The following is a 20,839-nucleotide window of genomic DNA, read 5'->3' as shown; positions in this document are numbered from 1 at the left end:
AATAGAGCAGCAGTGTTATCTACCTAGGACAGGCTAAAAAAAAATCCCTCCATCAATGTAAAATGGGTGGTGTTCTGTAGTCCCTGGAAATATCAGAACAATGTACCTGCCCAGTGTAGCACAGGATTTAAGTCGGCGGTGGCCCATCCATAAGGGGTGCAGTGGTGCCTCCCCCCCTAATCCATGCGCCCGGCCCCTAATCTATATATAGGGTGCCGGACTCATGGCTTCCAATGTATTTAGAACTCAAATTGGGACTTTGGGGCGCCGAGCACTGCTCCCTGAGCCCACCCAAATGTGTAACAATAGCGAATTTAATATTCGCTATTGTCTTCTTGATTCCCATCCCAACCAGTCTGAGACCCAATTGGCCGAGAGCAGCAGCGACTTTATTGGCCGCCGAGGAGGAAGCTGCTCAGGAGGAGGAAACGCAGGGGAAGCTGCCATGGAGGAGGAGATGCAGGAAGGATCCGAAGTTGCCCATGACCTAGATGGCATAAGTGCGGGACGGACTGACAGATGAGTGCGGGGTGGTGGGGCAATGGAAGGACCCACCCCATGGGGCACCGGCCACCACTGATTTCAGATATTATTTTGCACCTATAGAACAGATATAGTAAGTGGTTTTTGATGGTATGTTTAACAGACCTAAAGGGAACAAATCGGAATATTAGGCTTGTGATCTTGGTGGGTGATCTACGGACAAAATGGCACCAATAGTTTGTTCCTTGAGAGGACCCCATTCCTGGGGTGTAAGTGAATTAGTAAACAGACAGAAGTTTCTGAAACCTTATAAACCAAAGAAACCACTTCCAAAATGGACCACTACAGCCAGGAACCCCAGCAGAGGAGAACGGGGTGTCCAAAGTTGGTTCCTGGTGCTGTGTGTTGGTAAACCACGCAGTCTAATGTGATTCATTGGGGGAAGTTTGACCCTTCTAACCTGTCTCCTTGCTGTTTGGGAAAGCATGACACAGATTATGAAATCATCAAGTGCCGCCTTTGGACCTGTTGTGTCTCGGAAGGGGCTTTCTGGGTGACCTCAGCCTCTAATGAAAGGGACGGCCTGTCTGCCATTAGCCGGAGTGATTAAACCGAGAGCTTCTTCTTTTGAGATGTCTGGGATCTGAATGGAGCTCTTATTAAAAACACAATTTCCTCTCTATTATTCAGCTGTTTATTCTGAGAAAGCAAAGTCCCGTTTCTGGCAGAGACACAAAGCGGCCCCCTCCTCGCTCGCCTCTTCATTTATGACAAGGGCTCAGCTCCTCTCCAACCCTTTTCTTGTGTTAAGAAATCAAATGATTATAGCAATCTCTATATCAGTCTTTTTCAACCTTTTTTACCCCAAAGGAATCCTTGAAATCATTTTCTAGTCCCGAGGAACCCTTACTAAAACCAATTCATTGGTGGTCAGTGAAAAAAAATGCCCCTTTTTTTTTCTTTTACAGTTGTGGTCATGTGGAATGAGGCAGCCCCCTTATGGTGGTCAAAATGCAATCCCTACTGATGGCTTAAAAGATTGTTGGCTTCATGCAACTGGCTCTGCCAAGTGGCAATGACCCCAGAACTATGCAGACACCTTAAGATAGGAGGTCAATCGGCCACAGCTCAGGGAACCCCTAGCAACCTTTGAAGGAACCCTGGTTGAAAATGGTCGCTCTATATTGAAAATATGGATAAGTAGACCGATATAAGTACCAAAAGTTTTTGGGGGTTTTTTTCCATCTTTTTGGGAAAGTTTACAACAATTCAAGAGTCTATGCACGTTGCAAGAGCAGTTGCGCCAATGGTTTTTGTAAATGAGCAGATGCTCTGCTGACTTCTATCATCCAATTAAGTGCAAGCAAATATGTGGTTTTTTTTTGTTTTGTTTTTTGTACGTTATTGGGTATTCTTTGCAAAGTAAAGCTTTAACTCATTTACTATGCTCTGGAGCAACTGCATTTCGCACAGTCTTTTTGCCTTTAGTAAATAAACCCCTATGCCCCGTGAGTAGATTTCTATTCTTGCCCTTTTAGTTGTAATACGAAGTGAGGGAAGTCCTCCTTAAATTTTCCAATGGGAACGCTTGTTCCAGTGACCTCTCGCTCTATATTCCTGTTGGTGGCAATTTTCTTTTTTTTCATTTATTCCTTGCTTTTAATAAAAAGATTGGTTTTAGATACACATTGAGATGGGTAGATATGGGTAGGATAAAGCAGTAGGTATAAAATAGAGCTGGATGGGTGATATGAGATGTGGCAGAGAGATGGGATTTAAGAGTCTTCAGAAAATGAAAATATTCTGTATGTTGGGAGGCACTATATGGGGTTTAAGGTGTGGTCTGTGTGTGTGGGGGGGGGGGGGGGTGTAAGGTTTTTAGGGTCACTAGAAGATGAAATGTATGGTGGGGGCACTTAGAGATGGCAAGTGTAATGGAGGAGATGGCAGGTTGGTGCACTGGAGGAGATGGAAACTGTGGTGGTGGCACTGAAGAGAATGGAAAGTGTGGGGTTGGGGCATTTAAGGTGATGGAAGTTGGGAGGGGGGTGCTGGAATGGGATGGAGGGGATGGAATTTGGAGTGTGCTGGAGGTGATAGAAGTTGCGGGGTGCTGGAGATGGAAGGTGAGGTGGAGGGGACAGAAATTGGGGGGTGCTTGAGGAGATTGAAGGTGTGGTGGATGGGGCAGAAGTTGGTGGGTGCTTGAGGAGATGAAAGGTGTGGTGGAGGGGGCAGAAGTTGGTGGGTGCTTGAGGAGATTGAAGGTGTGGTGGATGGGGCAGAAGTTGGTTGCTTGAGGAGACGGAAGGTGGGGTGGAGGGGGCAGAAGTTGGTGGGTGCTTGAGGAGATGGAAGGTGTGGTGGAGGGGGCAGAAGTTGGTGGGTGCTTGAGGAGATGGAAGGTGTGGTGGAGGGGGCAGAATTTGGTGGGTGCTCGAGGAGATGGAAGGTGTGGTGGAGGGGGCAGAAGTTGGTGGGTGCTGGAGGGGATGGAAGCAGTTGTGTGCTGGAGGAGATGGAAGGTGTGCTGGAGCAGATGAAAGTTGGGGTGTGCTGGAGGAGATGGAAGGTGTGCTGGAGCAGATGAAAGTTGGGGTGTGCTGGAGGAGATGGAAGTTGCACTGGAGGGGACAGAATTTGTGGGGTGCTTGAGGAGTTGGAAGGCGGTGTAGTGGGGTTGGGGGTGGCACTGAGGAGGATGGTTAAGTGTGGTGGTGGGGGCACTTAGCTGGAAGGTGTGGTGAGAGTGCTGGAAGGGGTGGAACTTGTGCTGGGATGATGGTGGGAATGGAAAGTGTGGTGGGAGTGCTGGGTGGTGTGTGGGGGTTGTGAATGATGGGGGTAAAGAGGTTTCAGAAAATTATTATGAACTAGGAGTATACCATATTGCAAGGAGATACAAATTATATAAAATGGGGAGGAATTAATAGACTTGGTAAATAACAAGTTGCTTACTAAGTATAACGAATGCCACTTAATAAGCATGTTAAAGCCACCTTTTGACTTTGCTCACAATGTTTCCCTTTTTTCCACATTCTCCATCCAGGAAATTCACGAAACAGGAAAAGTTTAAATTGTGTTCTTAATACCTTTTTTGAAAGGGTTATCTTGCTTTCAGTACTTGTAGCAGATCCTAATCTCAGACATAATCTCTAGAAGTGGATAGATTGGATGTTGTCCTCAGAGCTGCTTTTAAGGTTCCCCTCCAGTAATGATGCAGTTAAGTGCGCTCGCACAGGTTGCGCTCGGCTCGAGTACGGGATGTTTTAATTAAATGTGTCCCATGTTCCCCAGCAAAGTATCATTAGGCAGGACTTTCCAAGTAGAATGCACTAGGGTTTGCTAAAATTTCTTAATCCCCCAAGGGCCGACCTTCGCTGAGGTGTGTTTGGTCAAGCATGTCCCACCGATGTGAGGGGCACCTTACAGGGAGATGCAGTTACCAGGCAGATCATGGCATTCTACCGTGCCTGGCCTGTATTGTCTCTCCCCTTATTGAACTGTACGGGCAGGCCCAGTGTTCCCAGGGATGGCCGTTCATGTTTCTGCTCATGGAGTGCGGGGAGGAGGGAGGGTGAGAGAGGGGCCTCCGCTCATTATATTTCTGCAGAGAAATTCGAAACACAAATGATTTTCAGAGCTAGAACAAGGAAAATGACAGTTAACTCATGATGTGCCCATTGAATATGGATAGACGGCAGCGCCCTGCACTGTTCACCCTTGTTGGCGTTACATTGATCATTTTATATTTAACTTTAATACCACTTTAATATTGATTGGGCCCTGGGCAAAACTTTTCTTGGGGGGGCCCCCCCATGCAGTTTCACTCTCCACCTGCTCTGAGACATACAATAAATGGCAGCTGGACTCAAAATCAGTTTACTGAATCAGATCAGGCAGCTATTGCGATTGGTTGCCAGAGGTTACAGTGTATCATTAACGCTCACTGACTGGTTGCTAGAGGTTACAGAACACATTACAGCTCACTGATTAGTTGCTAGAGGTTACAGCACATGATTTCTGCTTGTTTGACTGCTAGAGATTACTATGGATATGACCTCAGCGGGGCATGAGATGCATATCAATGCCACCGACCGCCGCTATTTACTTTTGAATGCCGGTAATTTACATGTAAACACCGGGTCTGCAGGTGAGTCATCTGTACACAACAATAGACCAAAGCTGGGCAGCATTAGTAGCAGCACTTCACACTGAGATATTGGGACACAGCACGGGACTAAAACCTCAAGGGGCAAGAGAATTTAAACTATGATAGTTGGCAAGTATGAAGCAACTGCTTTGGGCCCCACAACAATGACAGGGCCCAGGGCTGCTGCCCCTTTTGCCCTGCCTTAAAAACGGCCCTGCTTTAGCATCTACATGTCTGCACTGTTGCAGCTTGCCGTAGAACTATTCCCCCTGCTCCCAGCGAAGATAACCTAATGCCGCGTACACTCGAGCGGAATGTCCGACAGAAAAAGTCAGACGCAAGCTTTTCATTGTATATTCCGATCGTATGTATGCCTCATCTGACTTTGAGAAAAAAAATTCTGAGGGACCTAGAAGCAAGCTCTGAGACAGAAGCTATTGGCTACTGACTATTGAACTTCATTTTTCTAGTCCCCTCGTACGTCACCGCGTTCTTGCCGATCGGACTTTGGTGTGATCGTGTGTACGCAAGACAGTTTCAGAGGAATTCCGTCAAAAAAACCTTCAGAGTTTATTCCGACGTGAGAAAACCGGTCGTGTGTACGCGGCATAAGGCCCCCTTCACACGGACGTTCCGTTCAGGTCCGCCTGTCAGTTTTTCAGGTGGACCTGAATGGATGCTCCATAGAGGTCTATGGAGTGTCGAATGTCAGCGGTGACAAGTCCACTGACATCCGGCCCGCTCCGATCCGAAAAAGTGTGACGGAGGAAAAAGCTATTTTTCCATCCATCATCGGATCGGTGACTATGGACACTGCGGTCCGTCGTTACCCAATCTCCCATAGGGGAGAGCGGCGCTGTGACAGGTCCGTCCCTGCGCAGTGTGCAGAGATGGACCTGTCCTCTCCCTGCTCAGCGGAGATCGCTCCGGCGATCCCCTGCTGTGCAAGCGGATATCAATGGGGCGGATCATCACTGATCCGGCCCGTGTGAAAGGACCCTAAGGGTTCATGCTAACTGAGTTGGTTTGGGGGTTGCATTCCTCCCAACTTTTTGAGATGGGAAATGAGGGACACCTATCAGCAAATGTATGCAGGCATTAGGACACACCCCCTGCCACGCCCCATTAAAGGAAAATTGTACAAAAAAACAAGATTGGTTAAACCCACAAGTGCTTTTTTTACCACTATTTGTCCTTTATATTGTTTTTTTGGAATTTACAAATGCAGCAATTTAGAAATCAGATGAAAGGTTTAGTGCCGGAAAACACTTTTTGATAGATAAAAAGTGCATTTTATATACCTCTATATAGATCAGACCAAAATGAGGGACATTGCTCCAAATCGGGGACAGTTGAGAGCTTTGGGGTTGCTTATCTTACCAGGGCCACATTGGAAATCGCAAGGTCTCACACTACCTGCCTGATTGGGCCGCCTCCTCCCTTTTGGTATGGATGGGCCAACAGCTGTTTGGGCATTTGGACGAATGCCTGGTCAACCCCCTGTTTCTATATGAGCATCCTGTTGTCAGTAGGTGCTGGCACTTGCCCCATTGCTAGCGATGGTCACAAGTTCTGATAAGACCAATCCCGCACACGCGCATACATTCCTGCAGACCCCCACAATCACAGGTCCTGGGCCGTTTGGAAGATGCCCTTGTCATTAATAGGGATGAGTCGAACGCCCCCAGGTTCGGTTCACAGCTGATCGAGCTGTCCTCCGCTCGATTCACACAGTGCCCGAATGCCGCCGAGCTCCGTTCCCTGCGATGTTACGGCGCACGGGAGCGGAGAACGACGCCAAATTCTAAAAAGTAAAAACACACAAAACACACACAGTACTGTAATCTTACAGATTACAGTACTGTGTAAAAAAAAATTACACACCCCCTTTGTCCCTAGTGGTCTGTCCAGTGCCCTGCATGCACTTTTATATTATAAATACAGTTTTTTTTTTTTTTTTTTCTGCCTGGAATTTGGAGATTGTCCATAGCAACCAAAAACTGTCCCTTTTATGTCAAAAGTAATTTTAGACCAACTAGAAAACAGTGATAATAAATTATAATCACTTGCAGAATTGAGCGATAGCGATTTGTGGGGAAATTCGTCATCTAATGACTGAAATTTGCTCATTTGCATAATTGTCGCAGTGTTTTTGGATTTGATTACATTATTGAATAATTTTTACTATCATTTATTATATTATAAACTTTATCATACCCGGGATGTCTGCTAGACTCTGGTTTGAACAGATTTAAGAGAGTTATTCCTAAGAATTGCAGGACTACAATATAAAACGCCAAATTTTCATGCAAAATAATTGTACAGCTTTCAGCACCTAAAATCGGAACTAATCAATACCGCCAGGGAGGTTAAAGAAGATCTCATAAGTATAAATGTTTGTTTTTTACATTTTTAATACACCAGCTTGCTTAAAATATTAAGCAAGCTGCATTGTCACCCTGTCGATAATCTTCCAATGTAGACTAAATGTGGCCTTTTTTTAACGCACATTAGACAGGCGCATGGTCCACTGTCACCATCAAGGAGCGTCCTTCCTCCTGAGAAATGTCATGCAGCTGTTGCCGGTGTTCTGCCTAATAGAGTCCGGCCATCCATATGTGTCCGCTCCGTACTGCGCATGCGCAGTACGGAGCAGACGATGCTTCGGAAAATCTCCGAAGCTGAACAGCGCCTGCGCCGTGAGTGGAGGAGGTAGCCCCACTATCCAAGCGGACATAGGGTTTAGAATTTTAGAGGGCCCCTCGCGGGCGAGCTTCGCTCGCCACGCTTCGGGCTCGGCCTCGCTGCGCTCGGCTCTTTTTTATTCTAACTCTATGTCCACTTGGATAGTGGCGATAGAACCTGGACTCACGGCGCAGGCGCCGTTCGTCCTCGGCAATTTTCGGAATCTGTGCTCCTGTGTACTGCGCATGCGCAGTACGCAGAGGACAGCATCTGATGGAGGACCCTATTTGACAAGACACCGGCATGAAGACAGGAAGGTTGCAATAGCGGGACTGAGGAGGGGGGAATGAAAGTCAATTGCTACACAGTGCTTTAGCAATCTGGCTGTCATCCGGTGTTTCCATCATCTGTAACATTGGAGTGTAGGTCCACTTTAAGTACTCTTCCTACCTGTCGCCACCTCCTTTACTTGGAATAAGATGAATAATCGTCAAGATAATAGTTGACAATTCCATTACAAGCAATGACTTCAGCGAATAACCATTATCTTTAATTAATGAGGCTAGTTTTGTCTTGTGTCTAAAGTCAACAGGCTCTGATAAATGACTTCTTCCATGAATGAAGAAGCAGGTAAACGAAAAGCTTAGTCTGCGGAAATTCTTCAGTAGACATGTGCACTGCCGAAATATTTTTTTTTTTTTTAGGGTCATTTGTTATGACCGCAATTCCTAAATTCGAAAACATAACTAATAATAACTAACTTTTCAATTATAGGTATTGGAATTTCCTTTTTAAATTTAGCTGATACTGAATGTAACAAAAACAAATTTATCCAAAGTTACAAATTATATGAAATGATGAATGCCGCATCTAAACAAATGGAATGAAACAAATTTAATAACGTTATTTATTATTATTATTTATTATGTTTCATTTATTTAGATAAGGCATTCATTATTTCGGATAATTTGTAACTTTGGATAAATTTGTTTTTGTTACATTCAGTATCAGCTAAATTTAAAAAGGAAATTCCAATACCTATAATTGAATAGTTATTATTAGTTATGTTTTCGAATTTAGGAATTGCGGTCATAACAAATGACCCAAAAAATAAAATAAAATTCGGCAGTGCACATGTCTACTGAAGAATTTCCGCAGACTAAGCTTTTTTTTTTTTTTTTGAAATTTATAAAAAAAAAAAAATTTATAAAAGAATTGGAGAAGAAACAGATATAGAATGAGAAGGGGGAGGAGGAAAAGACGGGGAAAAAAATTAAAAAGGGGGGAAGGGAGTGATGGATGAACTGGGTTTGAGGATTGGGGTGGGGGATGTGGGTGTCGATCTTGGCTCCCTGGGGGGGGGGGGGGGGTGACACCCACATCCCCCACCCCAATCCTCAAACCCAGTTCATCCATCACTCCCTTCCCCCCTTTTTAATTTTTTCCCCGTCTTTTCCTCCTCCTCCTTCTCATTCTATATCTGTTTCTTCTCCAATTCTTTTATAAAATTATTTTTTATAAATTTCTAAAAAAAAAAAAAAAAAAAAGCTTAGCCTGCGGAAATTCTTCAGTAGACATGTGCACTGCCGAATTTTATTTTATTTTTTGGGTAATTTGTTATGACCGCAATTCCTAAATTCGAAAACATAACTAATAATAACTAACTATTCAATTATAGGTATTGGAATTTCCTTTTTAAATTTAGCTGATACTGAATGTAACAAAAACAAATGTATCCAAAGTTACAAATTATCCGAAATAATGAATGCCGCATCTAAATAAATGAAACATAACAAATAATAATAATAAATAACGTTAATAATTTGTTTCATTCCATTTGTTTAGATATGCAGCATTCATCATTTCATATAATTTGTAACTTCGGATAAATTTGTTTTTGTTACATTCAGTATCGGCTAAATTTAAAAAGGAAATTCCAATACCTATAATTGAATAGTTGGTTATTATTAGTTATGTTTTCGAATTTAGGAATTGCGGTCATAACAAATGACCCAAAAAATAAAATACATTTCGGCAGTGCACGTGTCTACTGAAGAATTTCCGCAGACTAATTTTTTTTTTTTTTTTTTAGAAATTTATAAAAAAAAAATTTTTTATAAAAGAATTGGAGAAGAAACAGATATAGAATGAGAAGGGGGAGGAGGAGAAGACGGGGAACAAAAATTAAAAAGGGGGGAAGGGAGTGATGGATGAACTGGGTTTGAGGATTGGGGTGGGGGATGTGGGTGTCACCCCCCCCTCCCCCCCCAGGGAGCCAAGATCAACAGCACTAAGCAGCAGTGGAAATAATCATGTGTATTGGAGGAATTCATCAGAGAAGCTGAAAAAGTTCAAATAAAACCATTTGGACTTGTGTTCCTCTGATTTATCCCGTAGAGCAGAGGTCAGAGCTTCCATTTGCTCAATGTCCCTCACTCCTGCAAGCCATTGGTGCACCGTCGGCAGGAACTGTTGCTTACATAGGGGTGGAATGCATGCCCGCGCAGCATTAAGGAGATGTTTGAGAAGGTATTTATGATAGTGTTTCCTTGATAAAGGGGTATGGTTAAGTAGGACTGTGGCTGAGTTATCTTGTAGGGAAATATCTGTGAATGAATGTATGAGCTTGAGCTCTGATTGCCAAAAAGTGCGCAGGGCAGTCCCAGAAAAAAAAAAGTATGAGTGCTTGTGTGTAGGCCACAGCACCAACAGTGGTCAGTTTGTTGAGGGAATAAGCTTAGCCAGAACTGATGGGGTTCTATACCAGCATGTCACTTTTTTATACATGGTTCCCTGGTATTTACTATATAGAGAGGATTTCTGCATGAGGTTCAGTGATGGTGACTTGCAAATCTCTCTCCCATTTTTGCTAAGAATGGGGGGTTTTCAATGGCATGGAGATCTAGCAGAGATTCGTAAGATTCATAAGACGTCGATATTGACCTCCAGATCGGTCCCTCACCCAAGCAAGGTTCCTCAAAGGAGTGGAGTGTTCGAGCAAAAAGGACCAATTTGGGCAACGAGCTAAGAAAGTGCGATAGTTGATTAATCCTACAGCGATCTAATGTGAGAGAAGCCATTTGAGTTCCTAAAAGAGGGGTGCTGGCTGTCTTGCGTTCACGTAAGGCTACAGAATATTTAGAGATGTCTTGCCGTTGATGACTCTTGCCGTTGGTGACTCTTGCCGTTGGTGACTCTTGCCGTTGGTGACTCTTGCCGTTGGTGACTCTTGCCGTTGGTGACTCTTGCCATTGGTGACTCTTGCCATTGGTGACTCTTGCCATTGGTCATCTCTCTAAACATTCTGTTGCCTTCTGTGTATGTTACACAGCCTGCACCCCAGTGGCAACCGCTCATAAGGGGCTTATGTGCGCTGCACCCCTAATCCATGCACCTGGCCCCTAAACTACATGCAGAGCGCCGGACGCATGGATTTCAATGGTTGTTTTTTTAAAGCAAAACCAGAGATTCTAATTGGCTTCAAAAAGGGTGGGCTGGGGGTGCGGAGCACTACACCCCAAACCCGACCAGTTGTGTGACATTAGCAAATTAATATTCGGTAATGCCTCCCTGTTTCTCCTCCTGGCCAATCAGGAAGCGGGTCCTGATTGGCCAGGAGGAGAAGCAAGCGCCGGGACTCGGGAGGAGATTCAGGGGGAGAAGCCGTGGAAGCCGCGACCTGGATGGTGTAAGTGCAGGGCTGGCGGGGAGCTTGACGAGCGAAGCGCTGATTGGGGAGGGGCATCGATCAAACGAGCATCGGGGGTGGAGGGTGGTTGGCTGGGGGGCACAGGCCGCCACCCCAAGAGAATTGAACACAAGCCTCCACTGCTGCACCCCTCCTTTGTCAAGAACTCAATGACGGAAAGTTGCTTCTGCTTGGAATTCATGCTTTACCTGCAATGAAAATGAAGAGTTACTATAGAGGACGTTACTGTACCAACATGTGAAACTTGGTAAATGAACAACCTTTGCAAGTTAATAAAAGTATGCAAGCTTCTGCATTACTTTCTGTACAGCCCTGGTATTAATAGCAACCGTATACTGGTAATACTTACATGGCTGCTGCAAGGATCATTTTAGAGCTCTACTCAAAACTTTAACTCATTGGAGGCTTCTACGCCGTCTCTCTAGTGTTAATCCCTCTTTTAGAATGCATGAGAGACACCGTTGCAATGAATTCCAGGGATTAATTGTACAAGGAAAAATCTCAAGTGGGGACCTAAATATAAACTTTCGAGTTATAATTCCCCCATCCCCAATTCAAAAGAATAAACAAATAAAAACCACTATGCCATGATAAAAACAAAACAAAAATACTTTGCATTTTCTTTCTGCAAATTTTAGAAAATGTGATTAAAACGCTGGTTCCGTTTACCTTGCATTTATGGTAAAATTACTTTGTGGATATGGGTTTGCTGCACTCAACCTTTCATCTTTGTAAATTGATAAAAGTACCGCAAATCTATAGCGGGGGTCTCCAAACCTTCTAAACAAAGTTCACTGTCCTTCCAACTTTAGAGGGGCCCCTGTGGTCAGTGGGAGTAGAAAATGTCCCAGCTTCAGAGGGATTGGACAATGTCTCAGGCTTGGTGGTCAGTGGGAGTAAAGATTAGCACATGTGGTCAGGAGGAGGAGGAATTGTGCCCTGTCATTGGTAATTGTGGAAATGGTCATCCATCATTGGTATTAGTGGGAAGGATCGTGCCCAATTGTTTTATCATATGGAGATATAGTGCTCCATTGCTGGTGTCAGTAGGAAGAATTATGCCCTATTGTTGGCATCAGTGAAAAGGAATAGTGCCCCAATTTTGGTGTCAGCGGAAGTTATGGTTCCTCATGTTGGCATCAGTAAGGAATAGTGCACACACACCTTGGTATCAGTGGAAGGATTAGTGCCCCTATGCCTTGGCATCGGTGGGAGGAACGGTACCCCCGGGCCTTGGCATCGGTGGGAGGAACGGTGGCATCGGTGGGAGGAATGGTGCCCCCGGGCCTTGGCATCGGTGGGAGGAATGGTGCCCCCGGGCCTTGGCATCGGTGGGAGGAACGGTGCCCCCGGGCCTTGGCATCGGTGGGAGGAACGGTGCCCCCGGGCCTTGGCATCGGTGGGAGGAACGGTGCCCCCGGGCCTTGGCATCGGTGGGAGGAACGGTGCCCCCGGGCCTTGGCATCGGTGGGAGGAACGGTGCCCCCGGGCCTTGGCATCGGTGGGAGGAACGGTGCCCCCGGGCCTTGGCATCGGTGGGAGGAACGGTGCCCCCGGGCCTTGGCATCGGTGGGAGGAACGGTGCCCCTGGGCCTTGACATCGGTGGGAGGAAACATACTCTAAAGGCAGCATAAAGGCAAGCAAATGGTTGCAGTTTGGGAACCATTGATCTAGAGGAATGCCAGTAAATTTCTTAAACAGAGAATAATCATGTGATTATAGCTGGTAGGTTATTTACTTTCAACAAGTTTACTTTGGTTTCTTCAGAATATGTAATGAATGGCTCCATTGCAATGGTTTTAAATGACCTGGATATTTTCCCCAGCAAAATCAGACTTCTTCTTTCAATCTGGATTTTTTTTTTTTTTTTTTTTATAATGGTTTGGGGTCAATATAATCTGATGGCCAATCCTTTCTTGAGAATTTTTTAAAACTACAGTACAAAGGGTGGGTGAAAATACCCAGCAGAAGGTTTTTTGTTTTTGTTTTCATTTAAATTTGTGACCTAATCAATTTTTATTAAAATCTTTCCAGGTGATTAAAGCCGGAGTGAAGACCACTTGCAAATGCCACGGGGTTTCCGGATCATGTACAGTCCGCACCTGCTGGAGACAACTTTCACCTTTTCACGAAATTGGAAAGCAGCTCAAGCAAAAATACGAAACTTCTCTCAAAGTAGGAAGCACCACCAATGAAGCGACTGGTGAAGGGGACATTTCTCCACCTAAAAAGTCAGTTTCTGGTCACAGTGACCAAATTCCAAGGACTACAGACCTTATCTACATTGATGACTCTCCGAGCTTCTGCCGGATGAGCAGGTTTTCTCCTGGCACAGCGGGGAGGAGGTGTTACAAAGACAAAAACTGTGAGAGCATTTGTTGCGGTCGGGGACATAATACTCAGAGCAAGGTGGTGACGAGGCCTTGCCAGTGTCAGGTCCGCTGGTGCTGCTATGTGGAATGTAAACAGTGCACACAGAGAGAGGAGGTGTACACGTGTAAAGACTAACCTGCTCTCCTTTGTTCATGAACAGATTAAGGAAACCATCATAGGATTTGAATACAAACAGGGTTTGGTTGGCAAAATTGGATGGAGACCTGATTTTTGTTAGCACTTTTTCGGGTGTACTCGCCCAACTGTGTTTTTCATGATCTGAATTTCATGGGGCCGAGGAGGATTTTTATTTTTTTTTTGACAATTATCCATTAGTTCCTATTTAAATAGTGGACATTCCAAGTCATTTTTCCACATGGTCATCTCTTGGTCCTTTATGTTCTCGCCTGCCTCTGAGCATCATTATGATGAGTCTAACAAGATACTCCTGGACCGGTGACTAGAGGCAAGAGTAGCATGCATTAGGACAGATGAAAAAAGAAAATGGAGTAACTGGATGAGAAGGGAATCATTCTAATTTCCAGTTTTAAATGGTTTAAAAAAAAAAAAATGTGCAGCCAGTATGCCACTGTTGATGGTTCCTGCTGTGACACCTTGGTATTTTTTTTTATTTTTTTTTTTTAATGTACAAAACCAAACAACTTTGGTCTCATACAAATGCTATTTTATAATCCTATTTTATGAATTGATGTTGCACCATCACAGATGTAAGATCAATGTACTCTTTAGGGTACAAAGTCAACCAAATCCAGATGCCTTTTTAGCACTATCACTGTCTTAAAGAAAAACCACTAGAAAAAAATGTATTTTTCCTTTTGTATAAATATATATAGTTTTCCTGAATTAAAAAACCAAAAAACAAAAAAAAAAACCATGTGGAGGTTCATGTTAAAGTTCTTCAGGGACTAAACTACGTGAGCAGTTTTAATAATCCTCGAACAAAGTCACTGACAAATGGATTGCTCAGCATTTTAAAACGAGTCCTAGGTAGGACAGTGGTGCCCTGATCATGGCCAGTCAACAAACTTGCCATTCTCAGACTTGTGACGTAGCTGGTAAAGGGGTCTCTCAGGTTCAGGTCTCTGATCATCTAGGCGCCCATGCCTCCATTCACAGGATTGAGTTTTTAAGGAATCCAAAGGGCCTTTTTGACGTTGTCCAAAGGGCCTTTTTGACGTTGTCCAAAGGGCCTTTTTGACGTTGTCCAAAGGGCCTTTTTGACGTTGTCCAAAGGGCCTTTTTGACGTTGTCCAAAGGGCCTTTTTGACGTTGTCCAAAGGGCCTTTTTGACGTTGTCCAAAGGGCCTTTTTGACGTTGTCCAAAGGGCCTTTTTGACGTTGTCCAAAGGGCCTTTTTGACGTTGTCCAAAGGGCCTTTTCGACGTTGTCCTGCTGACCATTGTCAATGGTCTAAAGTTTTGACCCAAACTGAAAGAGGGGAAATATTTAAATTGGGATGCTTGTTCCAATGACACCTAAATGGTGATATCCTTCACTTTGGCAATATCTCCCTGCTATGCCTACAGGACAGGAAGTTGAGGTAAAATCCCCTCAATAGGACAAAGATGGCAAAAAAAAATCCTGACCAGTCTTGTAATTGCTTTCTCTACCTGTTTGACCTGGTGACAATTGTCAATGATCTAAAATTTAGACCCGAATTGGAAAGAGGAGAAATCTATCAATTTGGACGCTTGTTCGAATGATGGCTAAGAGGGGATATCCTTCACGTCGGAGATTTTCTTGCTTCCTTCTGTGCTTAAAGGGCAGGGAGGTCAAATTAAATCTACTCAATGGGACAAAGATGGCAAAAACATCCTTACCGGGCTTATAATTCATTACTCTACCTAAAATGTCAAAAAATTGCCCTTTATGAGGGCATTTATTTGTATTCTTGTATTTTAATCTCCTAATCACCTACCTATCCCATATGTGTATTTACCATCTGTTATATCAATCGAAAGTATCATTTTTAGATTTGGCCCTTCAAATAAAGTAGAGGGAAAAGGAATTTGGGTAAAAATTGGGGGTAAAAAAAAAGGTAAATTCTACAAATATTTCGAAAAGTTTATGCTAGCAGCTCATTGGTAAAATTTGCTCAACCCTAGTTGTAACTGAGAGGTTAAATTGCTTGGAGAGGTTAAATTGGTAGCGTGAGATTAAAACTGCTAATGTTCTTTAGCCCACAGTCTAGCCATAAGGACCTCTATTGGAATACTACCCCCCATTCTCCTTTTATAATCTTAACTGAGATTTTGGCTAAAGGCAAGCTGTCACTTTCAGCTTAATGCAAAGAACGATATATATGCAGTAAGGACTTCATCCAATATATGTATTCCTCGAAGCAATGGAGTAAAGGTATAGATACTGTATTATACTGAGAAACCACTAAAAAAAGACTATGGTACCATTAATCAAATGTGCCAGCTATGCAAATGTTGATCAGTCCTTGCCCAACTGACACAAAGGGGTGATTAACGAAAGGCTAACAGACTGTTTATACAAGGGAATTTCCCTTTTTAAGTTTAGTGAATTGGGTGAAGTTCTGCTGACTTCTTCATTTTACTCATGTGCAATCCAACTTTGTTTTTCGGTTTTTTTCGTTTTTTTCCTTGCACTTGATTTTTTTCACCGAATTCCCTAATTTACAGGAAAATTCTCTTGCAACGTCAACAGCCTTTTAATAAATGAACCCCAACGTCTCTTTTGCCCTTGCTAAGCTGTGAACTAGGCAAATTTTGTATGAAACTATATAAAACCCAAAATGTATAAATCTGCGCTATGTGAACAAATGTGAAGAAACTGCTGCACCTCTTTTACAATCTAGGGTATTAGATGTAATAACCAAAATGAAAACCAATTAAATGTGCGCTGTCCTTCTTTTTTTTTTTTTTTTTTTAAACATCTATCAACAAAAAAAAAGAAATTCAACTTCAAGGGAAGGAAGCATGCTACGGGACCTTCCACCAGAGAGAGTTAATAGTCTCCTTACCAGAGGGAGAGATCCCACACGGGGATCTGTAAGGACCTTGCTGCTCGGCAGCCACTCCTGTTGTGGTCTCCTTAGAAATGATCATCCATGCAAGCCTGGATGCACATGCTCCATGCTAGGGTTTAAAATATAGACGGGACCATCATAGAGTAGTAAGTGTGGCAAATAGTTTATGAAAAACGTTAAGCTTCATATAAAAAGCACGCTTCTGCAAAACACAATACAAACACCACCGTAGTGTCCTCACAATGCATGAAATCACATCACGTGTGGGGCTCCATCCAACGTATTTCTTGATAACAAGCGTCTTCAGGGGGACAAAGGCTCTCCTGGACCTGAAGAAAAAGCTCATCTCGTCTGTTTTCATCATGTGTTCTTGAGGAGCTAAAGCTGCATTATCTTCCTCCAGTTTTTTTTGTATGAAACCGTGAGGAGGAAAAAGCTCATGTCTGTTCATGATGTGTTCTTGGAGAATTAAAGCTGAATCAACATTCTCTAGATCTTAGCTTGGACATGAGGAGGAAAAGGCTAATCTCTTCTGTTTCCAAGTCCATGGGAAGCCTCTGTTCTCCTGAAGACGCTTGTTACAGAGAAACACGTTGGGCTGCACATTGACGTCATTTCACAGGCTGGGAGCACACTCCGTCGGTGTATATGAAGGTCTTCAACTTTTCAGCTTCCAGATGCAATTTTTTATTATTGGCTTGAAAGGGCTTTTGAGTTGTAGAACTGTTTGTTGATGATCTTGCCTTTTGTAGATAATGCTTTGACTGCATCCACCTTTGCAGGTTTTTTGTTCTTTTCTTAAAAACAAAGGAGAAGAGGCCCTAGGGGATTGTACGGGTAAAGGGTTTTGATGACGATCAATGAGTAAAGAAGTATAGAAAAACAATTTTATTCAAAAAAATATAGAAAAATACAAATGCATAATAAAACAATAAATAGAACACTACAGTACAGATAAATCTCACATAAAGCAGGTCAGAGAAATTCTCTAAATCAAGAGCACCAACTGACGTATCAGAACAGGATACCCATATATTTGGATCCCTTGTGTGGGATCTCACTCTGGTAAGAATTATAATCCTTTAGCGTAAGCATGGCATGAAATGGTCATATGTTCACTGATTGAGGTTGTAATTTGTTTTTTTTCACTTTGTAATTTAAAGGGACAACGCACCTTTAACTGGTTTTCACTTTGTATGAAACTAATGTTGCTTGAAAACTTTAAGAGTGCGACAAAGCTACTGGAGTTGATCCGAAGTGAAGGCAGGATGGAGTAAGTGCTACAGAAAGAATCCACCATAGGTTAGCTAGGAGGAACTCTTAATCGGTTTCCTTTAATTTTTTTTTTTTTTTTTTTTTGGCTCATTTTAACTTCAATTTAATTTTTTATTTTTTTATAATTTTTTTAAGTCCCATTCCCATTTGTGTTATCACATATGTTACCACAACAGATAGCGACATGCCTTCTTTATGCACGCACTGCAGTGCATAAACCTTGCCTTGTGGTGCACTGCATTGCTAAAGGGTTGTGTAATTTGTTTATTATTTTTTCATTTGTTATACGTTGGCAACCCTTTCATATAGAAGTGGCTTTCCGAACTAATGCACCCCAGGAAAATGCATGTGTGTGAATAGATCAAGATTATTTCCTGCCCAGTTTTGAGGTTGCATCAAGTAAAAAAAAAAAATAAAATTCTATAGACCTTACAATCCAGCTCTATAGCCAACTGATGGATAGTAAAATTAAGAAAGATTAGGGAAACCAATTAGGAAGTGACGGTTCCTCTTTAGGGTATTTTAGGGCATGTGACTTGAACTGTATACAGGTGCAGCCTTAACTTTTTTTTTATTTATTTAAATTTTTTTAAAACACCATTTTTTTTTTTTTTTTTTAAATGGTCATTTGAAGATCTCAACTTTGTTAGCGGACCTTCCAATGGCTCTTAAACATGTAAGTTGAGAGTAAAGACCTTAAGCCACAGGATAGCTCAGTGTGTAGCTACTTCAGTGATCAGTATTTTTTGCATTGGTTGAAAATCTAAATCGGGAACAACTACTGGCACATTTGGGAAGGGATTTTTTTTTTAAATCCGCAAAAAAAAAAAACTGTAGCCAGTTTTAGTTCCCACTATAGAAATCTAATTATTTTAAATCCATAAATAAGAAAAAAAAAAACCCTGTAGCCAGTTAGATTTTCTGTATTTGGGAATGAAAATTATTTTAAATCCACAAAGAAAACCCGTAGCCAGTTAGATTTCTATATTGGGAACTAAAATTCTTTTAAATCCATAAAAAAAGAGAACCTGTAGTCAGATTTCTATATTGCGAATGGAAATTATTTTAAATTCATAAAAAGAAAAACCTGTAGCAAGTTCGAATTCTATATTGGGAACTAAAATTCTCTTAAATCCATAAAAAAGAAAACCTGTAGTTGGATTTCTATATTGGGAATGGAAATTATTGTAAATTCATAAAAAGAAAAATCTGTAGCAAGTTAGATTTCTATATTGGGAACGGAAATGATTTTAAATCAATAACAAAAAAACATGTAGCCAGTTAGTTCTATATTAGGAACTAAAATTCTCTTAAATCCATAAAAAAAAGAGAACCTGTAGTCAGATTTCTATATTGGGAATGGAAATTATTTTAAATTCATAAAAAGAAAAACCTGTAGCCAGTTAGATTTCTATATTGGGAACTAAAATTCTTAGATCCATAAAAAAGAAAACCTGTAGTCAGATTTTTATATTGGGAACTAAAATTCATTTAAATCCATAAAAAAAAAAAAAAAAACCTGTAGTCAGATTTCTATATTGGGAATGGAAATTATTTTAAATTCATAAAAAGAAAAACCTGGAGCCAGTTAGATTTCTATATTGGGAACTAAAATTCTCTTAAATCCATAAAAAAGAAAACCTGTAGTCAGATTTCTATATTGGGAATGGAAATTATTTTAAATTCATAAAGAAAACCTGTAGTCAGTTAGATTTCTATATTGGGAACGGAAATTATTTTAAATCAATAACAAAAAAAAACATGTAGCCAGTTCTATATTGGGAAATAAAATTCTTAAATATTTCTGGAATTAAAAAATCTTTGATCTTCTTTTTGTTTCCTACATCATTTTTCATTTGTGTAGGTGGGATACATTTTATAATTGCCTCATGTTATTAGTGTAAACAGATTCCCATATGTAGGGGAAGGTGATGGTTTTGTTTTTGGACTTTAATTTGCTGAAACCCCTTTTAAAGCATCTCAGTTACTAGTTTTTTTTTAGACAATATTTGATTTTTTTTTTTTTTTTTTTAGATTTTTTGACAAGCAGTTTGCTTTTTAAATGTTGGCCTCTTAAACTAAGGACACCTTAGTCTGTTTTCTAGATATTTTTCTATTTTTCATTTAATTTCCCAACCCTAAAAAAAAGCTTTACTGTTCACGTATCAGCTTATTAATGCCTGCAAAACTTCTTTCTAGGGATGGTCCTAGAATACGGCTTGCTTTTATGCTACCAAATGCAAGGACTCCACAGTATTGACCAAATTCATAGATATTTAATAACTATATAAAAAAATATATATATATCAGTTATCTGGTCATTAAAAGTTTGAACTGTATTCAGTGTGAATATACATATATTAAATATAAGATTATATATATATATATGAACATTTTATTTATTCAAAAGCATTTTGAAGACCTTACTATGGTTTCATTGTGGTATTATGTCTAGTTATTAAACAATCACAAATGTCATTTTTGTAATCTTTTTTTTTTTAAGAAAAAGAGCTATTTTTCGAGTAGACACAAATTTTGTGCCTTCAGTACTTTAAACAAAAAAAAAAAAACCCAAAAAATTATGAATGCATGTCTGTGTGTTTTTAAGATGAATCGCAGTCATTAAGACTGAAGCAGATAAACTAAGCTTGCACATAAGTGTTTTTTTTTTTTTTTCTATCTACATAATTTCAATAGTTCCAGGAAAAGCAAATAGCTTTATTGCGCGAGAGAGGATGAGTGAACTACTGAGCGGACAAAGCTCTTATGAGTATATTTCACGCACTGAGTCCTAGATGCTTTCTGTATTTAATATGTATTTATGACAATGTGGATATATATTGCTTTTCTGTTAAATGTTGTACATAGTTGGGTTTATTTTCCTGTGGTATTAAAAGATCTCTAAACAATTCAAGATGGAAAAATTGACACATTGAGCAGATTCCTTTACAGCTGGTGGTACTTTTTTTTTTTTTTTTTTCCCCTTTATGGAAGGGTAAATAATTTGGGGGTGAGGGGAGTCAGATTATTTTTAAACAGTCTCCCTATTTTTTTAATTTTTTTTTTTGGGGGGGGGGGTTGCTGTTCTTGCACCCTTTTTTAAAAAGCAACAGGAAGTGCTTTGCTCTGCCTTATTTTTTTTTT

At 41.4% G+C, this 20,839-nt stretch overlaps 1 protein-coding gene across 1 annotated transcript in view; it reads left to right on the top strand.

The window, feature by feature from the left end:
- Positions 1 to 15,596, top strand: part of WNT9A (Wnt family member 9A) — a 155,386-nt gene extending 139,790 nt beyond the window's left edge. The window contains exon 4 of the mRNA XM_077490601.1: positions 13,066 to 15,596. Within this exon, the coding sequence (XP_077346727.1) occupies positions 13,066 to 13,539 (474 nt within the window). The 3' untranslated portion in view covers positions 13,540 to 15,596. The remainder of the gene's footprint in view (positions 1 to 13,065) is intronic.
- Positions 15,597 to 20,839: the final 5,243 nt, after the last annotated feature.

The sequence above is a fragment of the Lithobates pipiens genome, unplaced genomic scaffold (assembly GCF_037356315.1).
Source record: "Lithobates pipiens isolate NorthernLeopardFrog02 unplaced genomic scaffold, aLitPip1_a1.2 Scaffold_19, whole genome shotgun sequence".
Classification (NCBI taxonomy): domain Eukaryota; kingdom Metazoa; phylum Chordata; class Amphibia; order Anura; family Ranidae; genus Lithobates; species Lithobates pipiens.
The sequence above is the reverse complement of the archived record's forward strand: the minus strand, read 5'-3'. Positions and strand labels throughout refer to the sequence as shown.